This window comes from Xenopus tropicalis, chromosome 1 (assembly GCF_000004195.4).
Source record: "Xenopus tropicalis strain Nigerian chromosome 1, UCB_Xtro_10.0, whole genome shotgun sequence".
NCBI lineage: Eukaryota > Metazoa > Chordata > Amphibia > Anura > Pipidae > Xenopus > Xenopus tropicalis.
The window spans coordinates 213068206-213091543 of NC_030677.2; the positions used below are offsets into that span (position 1 = coordinate 213068206).

The 23338-nt window shown below is 48.7% G+C and overlaps 1 protein-coding gene across 6 annotated transcripts in view; it reads left to right on the forward strand.

Moving 5' to 3' along the window:
• Positions 1-23338, forward strand: part of LOC100489443 (protein unc-13 homolog B) — a 158435-nt gene that overhangs the window by 121852 nt on the left and 13245 nt on the right. For all 6 annotated transcript variants that reach the window (XM_031894975.1, XM_031894973.1, XM_031894972.1 and 3 more), the window contains 12 exons: positions 1657-1746; positions 4243-4377; positions 5641-5774; positions 8020-8105; positions 14670-14796; positions 14940-15036; positions 18765-18908; positions 19023-19100; positions 19671-19748; positions 20291-20379; positions 21270-21422; positions 23005-23128. In XM_031894975.1, the coding sequence (XP_031750835.1) occupies positions 1657-1746; positions 4243-4377; positions 5641-5774; positions 8020-8105; positions 14670-14796; positions 14940-15036; positions 18765-18908; positions 19023-19100; positions 19671-19748; positions 20291-20379; positions 21270-21422; positions 23005-23128 (1335 nt within the window). The remainder of the gene's footprint in view (positions 1-1656; positions 1747-4242; positions 4378-5640; positions 5775-8019; positions 8106-14669; positions 14797-14939; positions 15037-18764; positions 18909-19022; positions 19101-19670; positions 19749-20290; positions 20380-21269; positions 21423-23004; positions 23129-23338) is intronic.

A 23338-nucleotide genomic window follows, 5' to 3' on the forward strand; every position in this document is an offset into this window, starting at 1 on the left:
GGGCGACCTTAGCAAGCAGGTATGGCCACCTTAATACAGTGGCAGTATGGTTCAAATTGGCCACACCGCCCAAGCAAATATGGGTTGACGTAAGTGACCACTTTAGGCCGCACACCATTATATAAGGCATCTCCAAATGAATTACCCACTTAGGCTTCCCTTCAGCCGCCCACAGCCTGAGATTCTCCCAATCTTATTTACCCTCGGTCGCCACCAAGGATAAGCGTTCCAGTGGGGCTGGCAGGGGATTATCTCCTCGTGATACTGCCAGTACTATGGTATTTCCATAGCAACGACAGGATGGGGGATTGATCCCTAGGCAGGTTGGGCTCCACAGGGGAGAGGGGGAAGCGTAGCTAAGTGGCTGCAGGGAATACACTTAATACAATAAAGAGATACTGTCACTGTGTTATTGCAATATTAACCCCATCCTGTAGTTAATCAAGTACAGCAAAACTGCATTGTCATAAAGCATGGAGGCCTTAGTCATATTAACCCTATCCAGCCTGAGGGTCCAGCCGCCCATAAGCCACGAGTAGTGCAACCAATCAGAGCTTCCCAAGGGTGAGTGAGTGTGCACAGCTGGATAGATAGGATTAGTAGCAGTGATATAGAGGCTAAGGGAAGGCTTAATAAACATCACTTCATTAGACCCGAGTAATTATAACATGAGGTTTATTTGAGTACAGTAAGAGCTGATAGCGGTGGGAGAGGCCACGGTACTGTGGGGGTCAGTAAGAGCCGGGCCAGTATCTATACACGGGGTTGGTACCAGTGGGTTGGGAATGAATTCTGCGCAGCGGCTTTTTCTCCTCCCGATGCAAATCCTGTCTCTGCTGAGCCGGTTACTGAGCCGGAGCTGTGACAGCCGGGATTAAATTCTATAGAGAATGATCCCCCATATTATTTCTTCCCTCATGTGGGGGGGGGGGGGCACAGCTGTGTGTGGGTATAGAGGCATAGGGCTGTATGTAGGAAAGGGCAGGCAATGGCTTCAGGCACGTCTCAGTCCCGCTGCCTCTCCCCCTTCCTTACGCTAAGGTTCTGCAGCCTGTGGCTCTGGTTCCTGAGTTACTGCCCCAGCCTTCATAGAACGTTAGTGCTGATAGCCGTGGCAGAAATGTCACTGTTTGTTCCAGAAGACTGACCGCTACACGGCCACACAGACAGGGAGCCGACTGCGTACATGTGATAATACTGGGGTAGTTTACTAATGTAGGGGCCATTACCTGCCCGACCTGCGGGGGCATTACCTGCCCTGAGCACTACCAGCTGCACCTGTGTATCTCTATAAAGCCCAGTTGTATACACAGCACAGCATTTACTATGCCCTTGTACCAAGGTGACTTTTTTACATTGGGCTTAGTAACCCGGTTACTTTGCATTAGTTATAGAATAACCTGTGGGTTAGTAGAACTTGTGCCTGGATCCTAAATTATACAGTGCGGCCTGTTAGTGGCTGCCTTCAGTTGGGAGTTATACCCCACCTGCTCGCCCTTAGCTGTGTGGTGCCAGTTCCATGGTACTCTGACCATACAATGGCGCGCTACAGACCTTGATGACCATAATGTCTCCCCTGCCATAGAGTTGTGCTGCCCGGCTTTGTTACACAATGTCCTGCTCTTTATTCCTAATTGTGTCCTTTTTTCCTCTCAGAACAATTTCCCAGCCAGCAGCCCGGATCGCCTACAGGATTTGAAATCCACCGTGGACCTACTGACAAGTATCACATTCTTCCGCATGAAGGTAAGTGCCGAACTCCTGTCTTTGCCTGTGCATAGGGCCCTGCGTATAAAGCAAATAAAGTGCCCCCTGTTGTAACATATAGGGATATTATAAGTCACAGAGGGGTTCCTTATAATATATAGTGAATAAAGTACCCCCTATTGTAACGTATAGGGATATTATAAGCCCCCGAGGGGTTCCTTATAATATATAGTGAATAAAGTACCCCCTATTGTAACATATAGGGATATTATAAGTCCCCGAGGGGTTCCTTATAATATATAGTGAATAAAGTACCCCCTATTGTAACATATAGGGATATTATAAGTCACAGAGGAGTTCCTTATAATATATAGTGAATAAAGTACCCCCTATTGTAACATATAGGGATATTATAAGCCCCCGAGGAGTTCCTTATAATATATAGTGAATAAAGTACCCCCTATTGTAACATATAGGGATATTATAAGTCACAGAGGAGTTCCTTATAATATATAGTGAATAAAGTGCCCCCTATTGTAACATATAGGGATATTATAAGTCACAGAGGAGTTCCTTATAATATATAGTGAATAAAGTACCCCCTATTGTAACATATAGGGATATTATAAGTCACAGAGGGGTTCCTTATAATATATAGTGAATAAAGTTTAGCCCCTGAGGAGTTCCTTATAATATATAGTGAATAAAGTGCCCCCTATTGTAACATATAGGGATATTATAAGCCCCCGAGGAGTTCCTTATAATATATAGTGAATAAAGTGCCCCCTATTGTAACATATAGGGATATTATAAGTCACCGAGGAGTTCCTTATAATATATAGTGAATAAAGTGCCCCCTATTGTAACATATAGGGATATTATAAGCCCCCGAGGAGTTCCTTATAATATATAGTGAATAAAGTGCCCCCTACTGTAACATATAGGGATATTATAAGCCCCCGAGGAGTCCTTATAATATATAGTGAATAAAGTGCCCCCTACTGTAACATATAGGGATATTATAAGCCCCCGAGGAGTCCTTATAATATATAGTGAATAAAGTAACCTCTATTGTAACATATAGGGATATTATAAGTCACTGAGGAGTTCCTTATAATATATAGTGAATAAAGTACCCCCTATTGTAACATATAGGGATATTATAAGTCACTGAGGAGTTCCATGACTTTTATACTCTCCAAGGTGACTTCTAATATCCTCATATTATTTATACTTTGTTTATTATAATATACAAGTTTTAGTGAGTCATGTGGCTCAATAAGCGCCAATTATAACTGATGACATCACTAAGCTCCGATTATAACTGATGACATCACTAAGCTCTGATTATAAGGATATAATTTACAGTTTGGTCCCATAGGAAAATGACCAAATTGTATATTATAAACTATTATTACCCCCCAGTGTGGCCCCTTGTACACAGTCCGTACTCTGCTTGTGACCCTTGTGCCACTGGGATGTGAATATTTACCCCAGGGCTAGGGAACTGAGAGAAACAGATGGTACTGGGTTCTACTCGCTTGCAGTTGGATCTGACTGATATGTCTCTATAGAGTGCAGAGAAAATGTCACTTCTCAGCATCGTCTCATTAAACTCATGGGTGCCGGGGGGGGGGGGGGGGGGGGGGGTGCCAGGCTTTCTGATGATCCCTCTGCTTCACCTTGATTTCATATTCCTTTCTGATTGGGAAGGAAGCAGTTACACGGCCGGGTACTTATCTAATGTCGCTAAGTGGGACGGCAGTATGGCAGCGGATCAGGGCTGTCAGCTCAGAAGGCAGAGGCAATTAGAGAAGCAGAATAGTGAGGGGGCAGGAATCGGCTTGGATGTGTCTGGCAGCTGTGTATGTGTCACCCCGCATTTAGCTGTGTGCCAGGGAGCGGGCACGCAGGGGCACCAAGCTCTGGGCAAATGAATGGAACCGCTGGGCCTCTCTCCGAGTTCCCTGTCAGACTCTGCGTGTAGCCAGGGTGGGAGGGGGGCATTAGCGATGGGATTTAGACCTTTTCAGTATTTAATCTTCTCGAACATTGAAAGCCACCCAGATACTCTGGGAAAGGTACAGGAGCAAGAGAGCTGGGGTATAATGCAGCTTAGCTCAGGGGGCACCACAGGGGGCAATCACTGGGGGCTAAATAAAGATAATAATCTATAAACCCCAGTGTAGCAGCATTCTGAGCATAGTCTTCCTCCCTTTACCCCTGAGTCAATATATAGATGTCAAATATAATAGACAACATCCTTATATTGGGGTGCCTGCAGATAAATAGAAATAATGTCATGTGTTACCCCACTAATCTGTGAGAGCCACAAGCTGCTAATCTTTCTATTTCCTTATGAGCTGTTTTTATTAGAATTTATCTTCCTCTGCCCCCAAGCCCTAAAAAAACAAAATGATTTTAGTATTTCCATTCCTGTCTGTTGCCCCACAGAGATCTGTTCTCTGGTTTCCTAGTGCTATAACAACCCCTTGAGTAAAACTCCTTGTTCTCCATCTTGCTGTTCCCCTGTAGGTGCAAGAGCTGCAGAGCCCCCCGCGCGCCAGCCAAGTGGTGAGGGACTGCGTTAAGGCCTGTCTGAATTCCACCTACGAGTACATCTTCAACAACTGCCACGAGCTGTACAGCCGCGAGTACCAGGCAGACCCGGTGGGTATCATTTGTGCGCTGATCCGGTGGGTATCATTTGTGCGCTGATCCGGTGGGTATCATTTGGGGGCTGATCCGGTGGGTATCATGTGTGCTGATCCGGTGGGTATCATTTGTGGGCTGATCCGGTGGGTATCATTTGTGCGCTGATCCGGTGGGTATCATTTGTGGGCTGATCCGGTGGGTATCATTTGTGGGCTGATCCGGTGGGTATCATGTGCGCTTATCCGGTGGGTATCATTTGTGGGCTGATCCGGTGGGTATCATTTGTGGGCTGATCCGGTGGGTATCATGTGGGCTGATCCGGTGGGTATCATGTGGGCTGATCCGGTGGGTATCATTTGTGGGCTGATCCGGTGGGTATCATTTGTGGGCTGATCCGGTGGGTATCATTTGTGGGCTTATCCGGTGGGTATCATTTGTGGGCTGATCCGGTGGGTATCATGTGTGCTGATCCGGTGGGTATCATGTGCGCTGATCCGGTGGGTATCATGTGTGGGCTGATCCGGTGGGTATCATTTGTGGGCTGATCCGGTGGGTATCATTTGTGGGCTGATCCGGTGGGTATCATGTGTGCTGATCCGGTGGGTATCATTTGTGGGCTGATCCGGTGGGTATCATGTGGGCTGATCCGGTGGGTATCATTTGTGGGCTGATCCGGTGGGTATCATTTGTGGGCTGATCCGGTGGGTATCATGTGGGCTGATCCGGTGGGTATCATTTGTGGGCTGATCCGGTGGGTATCATTTGTGGGCTGATCCGGTGGGTATCATGTGGGCTGATCCGGTGGGTATCATGTGCGCTGATCTAGTTACACAGAATATGCAAGACTTCCCCACCAATCCATTGGAATTCCCAAGAGCAGCGGCCAATAGGAATCTTTCTATCAGTGGTTCCGACATCTCTGAGACCCATATCTGCCCCCATTCCTCCCTCGACCCACACGTCAGATGGATTTTCTCTCATACACACGACTCCCTGATGTTTTAACAGGACAAACCTACTTCTCAGCCAATGAGGTTTTTCCTTATTTATTGGTCTAAGAACCCAGTGCTTTAACCCATTAATGCCCCGCCGTGCCAGAGTGACCCTGTGTGAGACAATTTGCCATAGACAGGACCTGGATTAGTATAAAGATCAGCTTTTTTGGGGATCATCTTGCTGCCAATCATTTAGCTGCGTGTTTGGGCAGTCCTACCGTTGGCTGCCTCGGCTGTGATGCAATAACTAACGCTATGATGTCACATTGTGCTTTCCCTGCAGACTAAGAAACAGGATCTGCCCCCCGAGGAGCAGGGACCGTGCATAAAGAACTTGGATTTCTGGCCCAAACTCATTACGCTGATCGTTTCCATCATTGAGGAAGATAAGAACGCCTATACCCCTGTGCTGAAACAGTAAGCGGGCGCTGCCATGTGGCACCAACCTGTCTCTGCTCCTCTCTAACCTCTGTGTGCTTTGTAGAGAAGTCACCTCCTGTCAGTCTGTCTCCCTGTCTGCTTTGTCTCTTGTTGTATAAGTGACTCTGAGACCGGCCGAGGGGCGAGCCCTTACTGTGTGGTGTCCGGGCACAGGGTGAGTGAGAGAAAGTGCTGTACGCAGCCTGACTGCCTGTGCATTGCATGCCATACTGCTGCGGCTGCTGCGAGCGCATTCCATCCAACAGTAGTAGCTGGGTTTGAAAAAGGAATTAATTTGGCTCATCCACCTACCCAATGAGAATGCCCCATAAACAGACTACTCCTAATTCTATCCAATTAGGGGCAATCAGATCCAGCTGTGTCTTCCTTTGGTTTCTCTCACAGGAGGTGATACATAGACGACTAAAGATAATCTCTATTCCTTTCCATTTTAAAAGGGTTGGTCACCTTTGAGTTAACTGTTAGTGTGATGTAGAGTGTGATATTCTGAGACAATTTGCAATTGGTCTTCATTTTTTATTATTTGTAGTTTTTTAGTTATTTCACTTTTTGTTCAGCAACTCTCCAGTTTTGAGTTTCAGCAGTTATCAGGTTGCTAGGGTCCAAATTACCTTAGCAACCAGGGAGTGGTTTGAATGAGAGACTGGTATATGAATAGGGGAGGGGCTGAATAGAAAGATTAAGGAATAAAAAGTAACAATAACAATAAAACTGGAGCCTCACAGAGCAATAGGGTTTGGCTGAAAAATAAATAATGATGACCAATTGAAAAGTTGCTCAGAATTAGCCATTCTATAACATTTTCAGGTATATATTATGTAGTAACAATGTACAGGGAAACCGGGTACATCTGCATTACGGGCAGTGGCACAGGGGGGGCGATTTGTAGCAACCACCATAATGCCCTGACTTTCCCTCCCACCGAGAATGAATTAAATCGCCGAGGGGTTACATGGGAAACTTTGGGCTGCTTGGGTAACCAGCAACGACGCCTATGTTTCCCCACCAGTGACATTATTGCCAGTGGGAAAGCATTTTCAAGAGATCAGTCGCCCATTAAATCCCAATAACCGCATACAGCTTGGGGTGCAGGTTTGGGGTTCAGCCGGAACCATCACATTCAATTGAGTCCAAACTAGACGGATAGAGTGCATGACTGTCAGCACGTGGGGTTGCCTGCCTATTGTATTGTTCATTTACAGACCAACCCTACCTGTATCATACCCACCCCTATCCTTAATAGTACCCCTGCCCGGGTCACATGTCAGCCCCTAAATACTATATATGTATACTGTATATATCTATAGCCCCCAATATTATTGCATGTGGTGTATCCCAAGCCAAGTGAATGCACCCCTTTTGGCTCAGTAGTCAGTGACTGTTGGGCTCATGAACCTCTGCCCGGGCCCCTTTACCCTGGGGACCCCTGTGGGATTCACTTGCTGCAGGTCTCAGGGGTTTAGACCAGGACCCCTGTGTCTTGTCCCCCCCCCCCCCCGATCACCACCCACAGGGAAAGCTGTGCTACTTTCTGCTCTTGGGCTGCTCTTCTCCCACTGTTCAGGGAGGGGGTGTGGCTTAATCCCAATACAATATATAGCCAGGGGGCCTCGCCGTATATTCATCTTTATTACAGGGATTTTCAACATTCAGCATTTGGTCATTGCCCTCTTAGCCCATAGCACAAATAAAGAAAAACATTAGTCAACGGGAAATCTAATATATGTTGCCCGGGGGCAGAACTATAGAGGAAGCAGACCCTGTGGTTGCAGGGGGGCCCTGGAGTGTAGGGGGCCCTAAATTGGATTTGCTGTAGGGCCCAGAAACATCTAGTTACCCTAAGTTTTGCCCTAAGTGATCTTCAAGGTGGGTATCTAGTCATATCAATAAGAGCAGTAGGCATTCTCCCTAAGTTTCACCCTATCTGACCTTCAGGATGGGCCCACTTGGGTCCCTGTCCCCCCCCATTCATTTCTACTTTGTAACCTCTCTTCTACTGACGTGCACCATTGGGCACTCTGACACCTGTAGGAGACGGAATACACGGCTCCCTAACCCTAGTATTGGCCCTGACCCCAGCCGTTTGGCCCACCCGGTACCCCTGTGGGTCAGTCTGACCTTGTTTCCACCCATAGTGGGTGATGTGGTCCAACAGACGGCAAACTGGACCCCCATGTGATGGCCGATCCTCCCATTGGATTCTCTTCTCTGTTCTCCATAGATTTCCCCAGGAGCTGAGTGTCGGGAAGGTCAGTGCCGAGGTCATGTGGAACCTTTTTGCCCAGGACATGAAATACGCCATGGAAGGTAAGAACAGGGAAGCCCGGAGTGGGGGGCACTTAAGGTTGGGGGCTTAGGCAAGATGGCAGCAGTGGGGCAGGATGGAGACCGTGTGTCTCTTTCACTAACAAAAGCGCAGTTTGCATGGCAACCAATCGGCAATTAGTTTTCCTCAGACTGCTGATTGGCTGCTATGAGAAGTGCATGATGGTTACAGTACAGCAAGATGCCAATCGCAGTGCAAAATGGAGACCAGAACACTGGAGGTTGGGCATGTTTATGTAGATAATGGGGCCCTACACAGTCTGTTTTGCCCAAGGGCCTCTTCACTACACCAGACAGGGATTTGTATAATTGTAGGAGATTTAGAGCCGGGGAGGTTGGACTATAGCAGTAACGAGGATAGGGGATGGAATTAACCCTGTACTGCCCAGGAGGAAGGAGACTCTATGTTGCATGAAGTGATCCGTACTGGCTAGGCTCAGTGCCAGGCATGGGATTGGCCCCCGGGCTGCCGTCTGTGCCCCCCCTGAGTCAGCGCTTAGCTGCGGGGGCTGATGCCGGCCTATACTGCCCCCAGAGCGGGGATCTGTGTCTTCTCCATAGGAGTTTGGCTTCATTATGTTCCGTGTTTGAGGGACACGAGGCTTCTCATCTCCAGCCCACACTGCGGCTCATTAAGCGCACGGAGTTACGGTGATTTAGTCATTGCCGGGCCCGGCAATCCCACCGCAGGGGGAGAGAGTCTGGTAAATAACGGGAACAGTTCAGTGTAAAAAACTGATTAAAACAGATAAAATAATAAATATTTGTAATAGAGTTAGTCAGGCAAAAATGGCATCTACAAAGGCTGGAGTGGGCAGCTGTCTAACATAATAGCCAGAACTCTACTTCCTCCTTTACAGCTCTCTAAGCTGTTAGCAGTCAGTAGCCAATCAGAGACTTAAGGGTGGGGGGGCATATGGGACATAACTGTTAGTTTGCATTTGAATCTGACCAGCGCGCTCACAAACTAACTGGCAGTTATATCCCATGTGGCCCCCCCTAAAGCACTGACTAACTAAGAGGTTAGAGAAGCTGAAAGCAGGAAGTAGTGTTCTGGCCATTATGTTAGACATCTGCCCCCTCCGGCCTTTATAGATGACATTTTTGCGTAACTGATTATATTACAAATATGTATTATTTGTCTGTCTATTGTACCCAGTTTAATTTTTACACTGAACTGTTATTTTAAAGGAGAAGGAAAGGTACAATGTGAGGTACCCCCCCTTCCCCAGTGACTGTAATCACTTACCTCAGGGGCCCCCCCAAACTTTCTTACTCGGGAGCCACAAATATAAAAAGACTTGGGGAGCAACACAAGCACCATAAAAGTTCATGGAGGAGCCAAATAAGGGCTGTGATTGGCTATTAGGGGCCTCTATGCACCCTATCAGCTTACAGGGGTTTTATTTGGTACTAAATCTTGTTTTTATTCAACCAAAACTTGCCCCCAAGTCAGGAATTCAAAAATAACTCCCTGGTTTGGGGGCACTGAGAGCAGCACCCAAGGGGTTGTACCTTTCCCTCTCCTTTACGCTGCCCTGTATGGGGGTGTTTTTGGACTTTATTGCAACTTATTTCTGATCCTCATATTTATATTTGTGTTGCGTGTTAGTGTGCCCTTTATTGCCTGTATTATATATGTATTATTGCATGGCCGAGCTGCACCGTTAGAAATGGCTCGTGGGCAAAGCCCTGTGTATTCTCTGGTACCCGTAGCCCCTACACTGTGTTTAGCCCCTTTTATGAGCCCTGTCAGTCGGAGCTGTAAGCTGATTGGTCGGATACCATACAGGATGTGTAGGGTGTTCAGGACTGAACAAGGAAATGCCACATTGCGCTTGTTAACCCCTTCATCTTTCTGTCTCCCCACTGTGTCCTAGTTCTGGATAAAATAAGCTCCCTGCACTGGCTGAGCGGTAAGTGTCCCCCCTGCCACTGGGGCATTCCCCCACCCCCCCCAGCCAGGCCACTTAGGGTAAAGACACACAGAGCTACTTAGTAGCAGCTACTTGTCACGGCTACTAAATGCCAGAAAATCCCCTGCCATAGATAATGATGAGAATTGCCTCTGCTAAACACACATAGGGACAATTATCAGTAAATGATCAGCATTGTCTGTTTTAGTAGTCGAGACAAGTAGCTGCTACTAGTAGCTCTGTGTGTCTTCATGTAGTCAATAGCTTTTGCTTTACACATAGACTGGGCAGCCGCCAGCACTCCCTGTAGCCACAGGTAGCACCCACACTAGCACTCACAGTAGCACCCAAACTAGCACCCACGCTAGCACTCACAGTAGCACCCAAACTAGCACCCACGCTAGCACTCACAGTAGCACCCAAACTAGCACCCACGCTAGCACTCACACTAGCACCTACGCTAGCACTCACACTAGCACGCACACTAGCACCCACGCTAGCACTCACACTAGCACCCACGGTAGCACCCACGGTAGCACCCACACTAGCACTCACGGTAGCACCCACAGTAGCACCCACAGTAGCACCCACAGTAGCACTCACAGTAGCACTCACAGTAGCACCCACACTAGCACCCACACTAGCACCCACGGTAGCACTCACGGTAGCACCCAGACTAGCACTCACAGTAGCACCCACACTAGCACCCACGGTAGCACTCACAGTAGCACTTACGGTAGCACCCACACTAGCACTCACAGTAGCACCTACGTTAGCACTCACAGTAGCACTTAGAGTAGCACCCACACTAGCACCCACAGTAGCACTTACGGTAGCACTTACGGTAGCACCCACACTAGCACTTACGGTAGCACCCACACTAGCACTTATGGTAGCACCCACACTAGCACCCACGGTAGCACTCACAGTAGCACTTACGGTAGCACCCACACTAGCACTCACAGTAGCACCTACGTTAGCACTCACAGTAGCACCTACGTTAGCACTCACAGTAGCACTTAGAGTAGCACCCACACTAGCACCCACAGTAGCACTTACGGTAGCACTTACGGTAGCACCCACACTAGCACTTACGGTAGCACTTACGGTAGCACCCACACTAGCACTTACGGTAGCACCCACACTAGCACTTACGGTAGCACCCACACTAGCACTTACGGTAGCACCCAGGCTAGCACCTTTGAATAAAGCTTCAGTTTCCCCAAAATATACAACCAAATATGCAAACTTGGGCAGGAGAGAGCACAGGGGGTTGAACTACAACTCTCAGCTGTGTTGGTTTGGTGAGTTACACGCTCAGATCCAATAGGCAGCCATCTTATAATACAACTGCCATGGCATTTAGCTTTCTGGGAATCCCAGTATCTACATCTGACTGTTCAGCGCTGTCTCTTTCCTACTGTACGAGCATTGGGATGTCTCTTTAATAGTCATGTATTACTCCTACTCAATTCCGCTGTGATTGTAATGTCACATATATTAGTAATGAGTATGTGACGGTGATGCCTCCTCTCCATGGCAGCACTGTGGCCTCGCCACGTGGCACTAAGGGTACAATATCTGCCTGGTAGGGCTGTAATGGTATCTAAGATAGAAAGAACCTTCATGTGGTTCCTGTTGCAGTTGGTCTTGCTTATTCCTATTTACTGTAGCTGTTTATTAACATTCTGACTCTGTAGATAGCAGCAGATACACTGAGTGGGGGGGGGGTATTTAGCTGTTCTACCCTTTCATTGACACCTGATACCCCCTAAATGTCATTCTGTATCCGGTCACTTCCCATGTTCTGTCCTTCTCGCTGACATTTATATGTTTCTCCTCTGTCACAAGCCCCTGCCATCTTCCGACTACGCATGGTCTATTTCTTGGGTGGTAAGAGCATCATCTCTCATTGTCTTCCCTTCTGCCCCCTATTATTGCCCTTGTAGCTCACCTGCCCCTGTGCCATTCCATCCTCCCCTGTCTGTATCTCTACCTGTGTACAAATGCAACTGCAGTTACTGGAGCCGCCACTGGGGGCAGCAGAGATCTGCTCCCTGAGATCCACTGGATCTGCAGGAAAGTACCGACCGCCCCGGGGATTCTCTGAGCTGCTGACAGAGCTGATTGTGGGCCTTGCCCTTTAGAACAGAACCTTGAATTATTCATAGATTAGTCCCTTCCCTGCCCTTGGACCATCTTACTCCGCCCCCCTCACAACCCATAATTCCCTTTGCCTCCTAGTGATTTAGATTTGCAAACAATGGCTGAATTTTCTGAGATTCCACGACTGTGACTATATTTCAGCAGCTATAGGGTACAGATTTGCCCGCAGTACTTACCTGCTTTCTATCCCTGCCAGTCGCTCTACTTCCTGGTCTCAGCTCTACTGAATGGGGCGGGACAGTCAGTAATTGGCTGGCTTCTGGTTATAGAACTTCTGCTATTAGGTAGAAACAATCTTAGCTCCTCCTACTGCTTTACTTCCTGTGTCCGTGCTGAGCCAATCTAAACTCTCCAGAAGAAGGTCGGTTATAGAACTTCTGCCATTAGGTAGAAACAAACTTAGCTCCTTACTTCCTGGGCCTGTGCTGAGCCAATCTCAACTCTCCAGAAGAGGGTGGGACAATTGGTGATTGGCTATCATCTGGCAATAGAAAATCTATAGGTGGCCATACATGGGCAGATTTTAGCTGCCGATTCTGGTCCTTCAGACCAATTTGGCACCACCAATGGGCCTCTCCGATATCTGGCCTAAAATTGGGCAGATCTTGATCAATCAGGTTTAACTTTCCATTGGATTGGGGAGCATATCGGCTCATTATTGCGGTCCCCAATTCAATGGTGACTATGCCGTTGCCAAATGATATCGGGAGAAGATCCGCTCGCTTGGCAACCTCGCCCAAGGAGCGAATCTTGCCATGGGCGGCCATCTTGTCTTAGGAGAGACAATAAAGTACAAGGGCATAGACTGTTACTGTCAGAAGTAGATGGGGGCTGCCATATTGTTTTCCCAACGAGCTTCCAAGAACATTTACTGGTGAGATTGTAATGACGGGGGGGGTGGGGATATATATTTTGCCCCATGTATATTGGAATTCAGGCATTTATGCAGCCACACAATAAACTGATTTGGCACTAAGCAAATGAAGTGCCGGTACTTTGGGCCCACGGGTACTGTAGAACCACAGAGGGTCTGATTGAAACTGAAGCAGCTCGTTTGCTCCATACAAGTTCTTTCTATTCACATCTTATTATTATTCTGTATCTGTACATACTGTGCCCCCCGGCCGGCACGACCCAAAGCCCCTGTGTGAGTCATGTGACCCGCAGTCCGTTCCACTTGGCCTCGATCAAAGGATCTTGCAGGCTCTAATTGCCAGACCCGGATTGAGCCCTTTTATATCCCAGTGTAATCAGCCCCAGAAATGTTTTCTGCCTGTAATTGGCAGCGCTGCCCCCCATTCGGGCCCAGTACAGGGAGCAAGAGAGGTCAGTCCTGGAGATAATGAGGCGCTCACAAGGCTGTCTGTAAGCAACGCAGGCTGGGAACTGCGCATCACTACTCGCTCCCCCGAGGGGGAAACTGACTGCAAAGTGAAATTCTAACTAACTCGGCCTTGGTTACAAACGCACTTCTACCTTCCCACTTTGTGCCCATCAACATTCGCAGCTGTGCCCTTCTACAGTGCCCGCTTTTACTTCTAAGGCAGTAAACAATGGCAGTACCCTCCATTCACTGGCAAAGGGCAAGTTGCCTGGATATTTACTCCATGTGGAGCTTAAATATAAGGCATTGAAATGGTTAAATCTACACAAACGATGTGTGTGAGTTGCAGTTTTATTGCTACACTTTGCCTCTTTTATTGTATATAAGGAGAAGAAGCAACTCACCTTTTTACTGCTGATATTCATATATAATGTATTATTTTGAGATGAGTCAATGTATGTGAAGCAATCAGTTCCTCGTTTTCCATTTTGATTTCTGCCTTACAACAGTTGTTGTAGTGTTTGTAACTCACCCCCCTACACCTAGTGCCCCAATTTACCCATTGAAGTACTGATCGTAAGGTACTAAAGTTTTATATTTGCAACACACAGTAAATGAGATAACGGTATGGCTATTGGCCGGGGGTGCTGCTACACGCACATAAGTAATGCACTCGGGGTTGTTAGAGATCCAGTTTAACATCATTTCTGATTGGGTCGTTAAATATTTTATTTTATCACCAGAGAATGGTTCCAACCCACAAAACCAATGATCCTAGGCCCATGGCTCTCCCCTTTGGCCAACAAATACACAGCTGTACCCCCAGTGTACAGTCAGAGTCGCCCTATATCCTCTACGTATTGCCCCAATACCCTTTAGTCCCACAGGCTGAAACATCTTAAAAGCCTCACACCCAATCCCAAAAGCAGACCCTCTTACCAAGGCCCAGTTCAGTAGAAGACTTCTATACCTCCTAGACCTAGACTCATCCCATAGGTAGAACCTCCCAAGATTCTCTAGGCTTCGCCCAACAAAAACTGATGGATTCCAGTTCTTCTCTCCCACAGACCAATCACAGGTCACTTCCCACGTTCCCCCACTGTTGGTGCTTATGCTAACGTCACTTATTGCCCTTTGCAGAGCACGAGAAGCACCGGATGTGCAAGAGCGCCGACTACATGAACCTTCACTTCAAGGTCAAGTGGTTGTACAACGAGTATGTGCGGGACCTGCCTGCCATGAAGGATAAAGTGCCTGAATACCCAGCGTAAGTACTCGGCCCCTGCCCCACAGTGGTGGGAGTTCCCAGGGCCCCCAAACGGAGGTTCCAACAGCAATGTATGTATCTCCCAATGGAGGGGGTTCCCAGGGCCCCCAAGCGGAGGTTCCAATGTATATATGTCGCCGCAGGTGGTTTGAGCAGTTTGTGATGCAGTGGTTGGATGAGAACGAGGAGGTGTCCATAGAATTCCAGAACGGCGCCTTGGAGCGAGACAAGAAAGATGGGGTAAGTTCCCACAAATGCACCAGTCACAGAGCTCTCTATGGCCCAGTTGTATGTATCCCAAGGCTCCCTGGGGCCCTGGAACTTTTGTTGGGCCCCTTTCCAAATCCATATGAAGGTCCCAGTGAAACAGCCCTCACCAGATCAGCCAATCCCTGTCTCAGTGGGACACCAGATCAGCCAATCCCAGTCTCAGTGGGACACCAGATCAGCCAATCCCTGTCTCAGTGGGACACCAGATCAGCCAATCCCTGTCTCAGTGGGACAGTTCTGTTTCTCCTTTTGGTCCATCTTGTCTCCATCACATTTATGTTATTTCTTCTGCTCCGGTGCCCCCTGTCAGTCCCAGTTACATCAGACTCCCCGCTCAGCTCTGTTACTGGGGGGCAGATAGGTTCATATGACAGGACCAACTCACAGAGGAACACAAGGCTCTGCGGTGGCATTAATTGTCACCCAACATGTTTGACTTGTCCCCGTGTATCAGGCAGGGAAATGGCACTGGTGTAACTGGCGTTACCTGTGACATACACCTGTCAGGGTGCTTTAATATTACCCCTAGGCCTGGGGCAGCAACATGTCTCTGGGGGCATCTGGTTAAGCCAGGTCTGTTGGTTTGTAAGTTCATAATGGGCCTTTGGATCTTCTCCCTGCTGCTCCCTATATGTTTCACTTCTACATTTTCCCTCTGTCCGACTTACCTGCCTCCTATCAAACCTTTCTACCAAGCTGGGTAGGCCCAGTGGCCCATTGACATCACTTTTTTCACCCAATCACGTTCCTTCTGGCTTCTCTCTGACTGGGGAGTTATTGGGAGGGAGAAGTAGAGAAGGAGATCAGAAATAACTTCTTCACTCCCTATAACAGAGCCAGGAGTGGCCCAGCCCCCAGCAGTACCCCATACAGCGTAATGGTATCGGCTCCCATACTGTGTAATGGTATCGGCTCCCATACTGTGTAATGGTATCGGCTCCCATACAGTATAATGGTATCGGCTCCCATACAGTATAATGGTATCGGCTCCCATACAGTATAATGGTATCGGCTCCCATACAGTATAATGGTATCGGCTCCCATACAGTATAATGGTATCGGCTCCCATACTGTGTAATGGTATCGGCTCCCATACAGTATAATGGTATCGGCTCCCATACAGTATAATGGTATCGGCTCCCATACAGTGTAATGGTATCGGCTCCCATACAGTATAATGGTATCGGCTCCCATACTGTGTAATGGTATCGGCTCCCATACAGTATAATGGTATCGGCTCCCATACTGTGTAATGGTATCGGCTCCCATACAGTATAATGGTATCGGCTCCCATACTGTGTAATGGTATCGGCTCCCATACAGTATAATGGTATCGGCTCCCATACTGTGTAATGGTATCGGCTCCCATACAGTATAATGGTATCGGCTCCCATACTGTGTAATGGTATCGGCTCCCATACAGTGTAATGGTATCGGCTCCCATACTGTGTAATGGTATCGGCTCCCATACAGTATAATGGTATCGGCTCCCATACAGTGTAATGGTATCGGCTCCCATACAGTATAATGGTATCGGCTCCCATACAGTATAATGGTATCGGCTCCCATACAGTATAATGGTATCGGCTCCCATACTGTGTAATGGTATCGGCTCCCATACTGTGTAATGGTATCGGCTCCCATACAGTATAATGGTATCGGCTCCCATACTGTGTAATGGTATCGGCTCCCATACAGTATAATGGTATCGGCTCCCATACAGTATAATGGTATCGGCTCCCATACAGTATAATGGTATCGGCTCCCATACAGTATAATGGTATCGGCTCCCATACAGTATAATGGTATCGGCTCCCATACAGTATAATGGTATCGGCTCCCATACAGTATAATGGTATCGGCTCCCATACTGTGTAATGGTATCGGCTCCCATACAGTATAATGGTATCGGCTCCCATACAGTATAATGGTATCGGCTCCCATACAGCGTAATGGTCAGAGCTCAGGTTATTTGGGGGGTGGAGGCCAGAGCTCAGGTTATTTGGGGGGGGGGGGAGGCCAGAGCTCAGGTTATTTGGGGGGGGGAGGCCAGAGCTCAGGTTATTTGGGGGGGGGAGGCCAGAGCTCAGGTTATTGGGGGGTGGAGGCCAGAGCTCAGGTTATTTGAGGGGGGGGGGGAGGCCAGAGCTCAGGTTATTTGGGGGGGGGAGGCCAGAGCTCAGGTTATTTGGGGGGTGGAGGCCAGAGCTCAGGTTATTTGGGGGGTGGAGGCCAGAGCTCAGGTTATTTGGGGGGGGGTGGAGGCCAGAGCTCAGGTTATTTGGGGGGGGGGGTGGAGGCCAGAGCTCAGGTTATTTGGGGGGGGGGGGAGGCCAGAGCTCAGGTTATTTGGGGGGGGGAGGCCAGAGCTCAGGTTATTTGGGGGGGGGAGGCCAGAGCTCAGGTTATTGGGGGGTGGAGGCCAGAGCTCAGGTTATTTGGGGGGGGGGGAGGCCAGAGCTCAGGTTATTTGGGGGGTGGAGGCCAGAGCTCAGGTTATTGGGGGGTGAAGGCCAGAGCTCAGGTTATTTGGGGGGTGGAGGCCAGAGCTCAGGTTATTGGGGGGGGGGCAGAGGTCAGATTATTGGGGGGGCAGAGCTTATTGCAGTGGGGCAGGAGTTAATGGTGGGAGTGACTATAGAGTCAGTGATACTGAAGAGCCCAGTGACCCAGTCCAACCCCCCCCGACTGCCCCCAAACTGCTAATAAAGAGCCGTTCCATTAGCGAGTGCTGAGCACAAGCAGCTTTGCCATTAAACCAACTGAACAGAGCTCAGTGGGGGGTAATTAATTGCTAATGAGAGCAGTCGGCAGGAATGGCGGCTCTAAAGTGAGATTTCCCGGCCCCCCCACTGCGCCGCTTAACTCTTTGGGCGCCAGAAGAGCTGAGGATCAGAATAGGGGATAAATCATTAGTACTAACGGCTCCATCTGGCCCTCTATCAGCCTCATTATCTCATTATTATATATTATAGCTCGTTAGTGGCACATTGCCCAGCGCTGCCCCCACCCAGGGCTCGGGGTCCCACCCACACATTCATTATTCCATTAATCCCTATGGCTGAATCGCTTCTCCTCCATTGGTCTATCAACACCTGTAAATAACCAGAGACCTACTGATTGTACCCGTGGCATCTTGCTGAACTGCACCACTGTGACAATTTGCAGTTGGTCTTCATTTTTTATTTTTAGTTATTTTATTTCCAGTTCAGGAGCTCTCCAGTCTGGAGTTACAGCAGCTATTTGGTTGCTAGGGTTCAAGTTACCTTAGCAACCAGGGAGCAGTTAGAATGAGAGGCTGGTATATGAATAGGTGAGGGGCTGAATAGAAAGATAAGGAATAAAAAGTAACAATAACAATAAAACTGGAGCCTCACAGAGCAATAGGGTTTGGCTGCCGGGGTCAGTGACCCCCATTTGGAAGCAAAAAAGAGTCAGAAGAAGGCAAATAATTCAGAAACTATAAGAAATAGATAAAGAAGACGAAGACCAATTGCAAAGTTGCTTAGAATAGGCCATTCTGTAACAAAATAAAATTACCTTATGGGTGAACCCCCCCCCCCGTCCCAGAGAAAGACGCAAAGCTTTCTGGGTAGACCCAGAACGGTGCCGGTAGCACTATGGGGAGCTGAACTTGGGGCACCCATGGGGGGGCAGGTAGACATTCATTACGCTGTGTTTGCCCCCCCCCCCGGCAGTTCCAGCAGACGTCGGAACACGCCCTGTTCTCTTGCTCGGTGGTGGACGTCTTCACGCAACTCAACCAAAGCTTCGAGATCATTAAGAAGTTGGAGTGTCCGGACCCGGTCATCGTGGCGCATTATATGCGCAGGTTTGCCAAGGTGAGCGGCACTCTATAACCTCTATAATTATAGCCCACATTTCCCACAATGCATAGCTGGCCCCGCGGAAGTATTGGATCTTGCTCCAAGTTTGTGACCCAAATTTCTTTGTAGACCATCAATAAAGTTCTGCTCCAGTACTCTGAGATCGTCGCCAAGAGTTTCCAGTCTTACTGCTTCAAGGAGAAACTGGTGAGTCCCTACCGTGCCAGTCTGGAGAGGCCACCCGGGGACTGAATAGCTGGGAGAATGGGGGGGCGAGGGATTTTATGGGGTCTTCTTACTGATGGAAAAACTAAGCCGTGTTCTCAAAGCCGCCATGTTTATAGTCACATGAGGTCACGTGTGCATCTAATGTCCCACTGTGCACCGTGACCTCTTCTGTTACTGGGACTCTGCAGCCTTTATGTGCGTCTCTATTGTGGCGTCTCCATTGTGGCGTCTCTATTGTAACATCTCCATTGTGGCGTCTCCATTGTGGCGTCTCCATTGTGGCGTCTCCATTGTGGCGTCTCCATTGTGGCGTCTCCATCTTGACGTCTCCATTGTGACATATCTATTGCCTATAATAAGTTTGGCCAATAGAGGTCTTGTAGTTCCCAACACCTAGGTGAGGTGGGTCCCTTAGCCGGTACAGCCCAGTTGGTTGCCAGTAAGGTGTGAGCTGTATGGTTTGATCCGCATCTTGTGATTGGCTGTCGGGGAGATAATACGGTACAGCTCAGGGTTTGGTTGTGTGTAACCCATTGGTCTCTCTTACAGCCCTGCATCCTGATGAACAACGTGCAGCAACTGAGAGTCCAACTGGAGAAGATGTTTGAGGCCATGGGAGGGAAGGAGGTACAAAGGGGGGCACGGGGGATCACTGGGGCAGGGTGGGGGCAGGGATTGCCGTGGTGTCTGAATTCCCCCATTCACACAGTGATAAGGTAAGACTTGGGGCAGATAGTAGGGGCAGCAGGGGAAGTTGATGGATTTAGTACCCTACTATCTTTTTACCTTCTCATCTCCCCCATAATCTGGTTATCGCCCATATAACATGCCATATAGTGCTTTACCCAATGCCCCTCAGGGTACCATTCCTGCCCTGTCCCTGTACCTGCTGATCCGGGCCTGGGTTTCTCCTGCCACTAGTTATTATTGGCCGTTCCCTTTGTTCCAGAAGAACATTTGGTTCTGCTTAACACAAGCAGGTGTGGCCCCTCCCACCCCCTCAGCGAATCACATTCTGCAGCAGCCTTTTCCGTATAGAGATGGATCAGTACCTATCCAGATGCAGTTCTGCTGTGTTTTGTGCAGAGAATTTAACCCTTCCCTGTGCGGGGGGTCGGGGTTACCAGTGGGACAGACTGATCACCTAAAACCTTGTGTTCCTTCCCCAGTTGGATCCCGAGGCCAGCGACACCCTGAAGGAACTGCAGGTCAAACTCAACACCGTATTGGATGAACTGAGCACTGTGTTTGGGAACAGGTGAGAGTGCAAGCTCTGTGGCCTAGCCTGCCAATCTCATTAACCCCCACCATTAGCCAACATTTCCTTCTGTCTTGGCCAGTAGCTGCTGTAGGGCCCATAACCCAATGAAAAGAAGAGCTCAGGGGCCCATAACCCAATGAAAAGAAGAGCTCAGGGGCCCGTAACCAATGAAAAGAAGAGCTCTGATACATTCAGCGCTACCTCTACAGCCTGTTATATGATTAACCCTTTCATGTGCTGACATTGCACTTTAGCGCTCACATACCGTACTTTGGCACACAGCCGTAGCCACGCCTCTTGCTGTTACTCTCCATGCATACTCATTAATTAGCACCTTATTGCCATGTGACCCCTCTCACCTCTATTGGCTCTTACACACTAGGGGGCGGGTTTATGCATCAGACTCACACTTGAGCGCCTAAACGCACCCGCTAATTGATTCCCTTATTATGCGCTGTGCCCATGAGCACTCAGAGTTGGGTTTCGTTACATTGGCGTTTTTTTGGACGCAACAGACACCACAGAATAGGTTGTGTTTCAGATTTTTCAGGCTGAGACAAGTGAATCCCGCTCCCTTCCCAGCTCCCCTTCTCACACTGTTATTAACCCTTCTCACGGTGTTATTAACCCTTCTCACACTGTTATTAACCCTTCTCACACTGTTATTAACCCATCTCTTCCCCCTCCCTAATATCCTATTGCTCCTTAACCCATTGCACCCCTTTTCACTATGCACAGTGCCATTTTATGGAGTTTATTGCCTGTGGGGAGTCTGCCCTCTGGTGGAAAAAGCTGGCACTTCTCTTTGAGGCTGTCAGTCTATAGAGTATGTGATTATCGGCAGTCTAACGCTCTTTCTCTGTCTCTCTCTCTCTCTCTCTCTCCAGCTTCCAGTTCCGCATAGACGAGTGTATAAAGCAGATGGCAGAGATCCTGGGACACGTGAAGGGCACAGGGAATGTGGCAGCCAATGCCAGGAACACGGTGGCCCAGGATGCAGATAATGTACTGAGGCCCCTGATGGATTTCCTGGATGGGAAGTGAGTGGAAAGTGATACGGGCCGGGATATATATATATATGTGTATGTGTGTGTGTGTATTGTGCCCCAACACTCGTTACTCTGGGGGATCTGACAGCTCTGTACAGAGGTTATTGCACTTACAAGACAAGAATTAGTAGCTTTGTCGCGTCAGTTAAGGGTTTTTTACTGGCTGCAATCAAACAGCACCACAGGGTTAACACTTACTGTGTAATAGAATGGCCTATTCCTAGCAGCTTTGCAATTGGTCTTCATTATTTATTTTTATAGTTTTTAAATTATTTCCCTTCTTCTTCTGCCTCTTTGCAGCTTCCAAATGGGGGTCACTGACCCCGGCAGCCAAACCCTATTGCTCTGTGAGGCTCCAGTTTTATTGTTATTGTTACTTTTTATTCCTTATCTTTCTATTCAGCCCCTCCCCTATTCATATACCAGTCTCTCATCCAAGCCACTCCCTGGTTGCTAAGGTAACTTGGACCCTAGCAACTCTTTCCAGCTTTCAAATGGGGGTCACTGACCCCGGCAGCCAAACCCTATTGCTCTGTGAGGCTCCAGTTTTATTGTTATTGTTACTTTTCCTTCTATACAGGCCCTTTCCTATTCATATTCCAGCCTCCCTCTCAGACCACTGCTGGTTGCTAGAGGTAAACAAGACCCTAGCAACGAAATTGAAATAACCAAACTAGAAAGCTGCGGAATAAAAAGTTAAATAACTGAATAAATCATAAAAAATGAAGACCAAATGCAAATTGTCTCAGAATATTAATGTCTACATCATACTAACAGTTAATTTAAAGTTTTATTACACCTATGAAATGTTCAAAAGAACAAATGAAACATAAATTTCAGAGACCTTGTTTTTAAAAATTGTTTACTTACCCTTTAATTAAAATAAGGCTTGTGGTGGGCACTAAAACGTATGACAGAGAGTATCAAAGAGTTTGGCGAATCCTGTAAATCCTCTCCTTCTCAACATTACTGGGCATCACACTGGGCATAACACTGGGCATAACTCTGGGCATAACGCTGGGCATCACTCCCGGCACCTTGTAAGCATCACAGTTGCCATGTGCAGAGGGACAGGAAGTTGTTTGTTTTGACTCTTCTACTTCCTTCTTCTTCTTTCTCCCTTCCTGCTTGTTCTCTGCTCTCTCCAACTCCCTGCCTCCCTCCTGCTCCCCAACCCCCTGCCTCCCTCCTGCTCCCCAACCCCCTGCCTCCCTCCTACTCCCCAACCCCCTGCCTCCCTCCTGCTCCCCAACCCCCTGCCTCCCTCCTGCTCCCCAACCCCCTGCCTCCCTCCTGCTGCCCAACCCCCTGCTCCTCTCCTGCTCCCCAACCCCCTGCCTCCCTCCTGCTCCCCAACCCCCTGCTCCCCAACCCCCTGCCTCCCTCCTGCTGCCCAACCCCCTGCCTCCCTCCTGCTGCCCAACCCCCTGCCTCCCTCCTGCTGCCCAACCCCCTGCCTCCCTCCTGCTCCCCAACCCCCTGCCTCCTTCCTGCTCCCCAACCCCCTGCCTCCCTCCTGCTGCCCAACCCCCTGCCTCCCTCCTGCTGCCCAACCCCCTGCGGTTCCCACCAGTCTGACCCTGTTTGCCACGGTGTGTGAGAAGACGGTGCTGAAGCGGGTGCTGAAGGAGTTATGGCGAGTAGTAATGAACACCATGGAGAAGATGATTGTGCTCCCGCCCCTTACGGACCAGTCGGTGAGTTTTAACCCAAACTGAATATTTGTCCCCCTATTTTCTTAGGGAACAGAGTGGCTGCTGGGATGTTCTGTGTGGCAGCCGCATTGCCTGCTGGGAAGTCACAGCCCATCAAACGAATAAGGCGCTACGGGTGCCACAGGGGCCCAACTTCCCCACCAGTCACTGTCTCAGCTCCGCGCCCAGGAAGCTCCAGATCAAGCAGATATT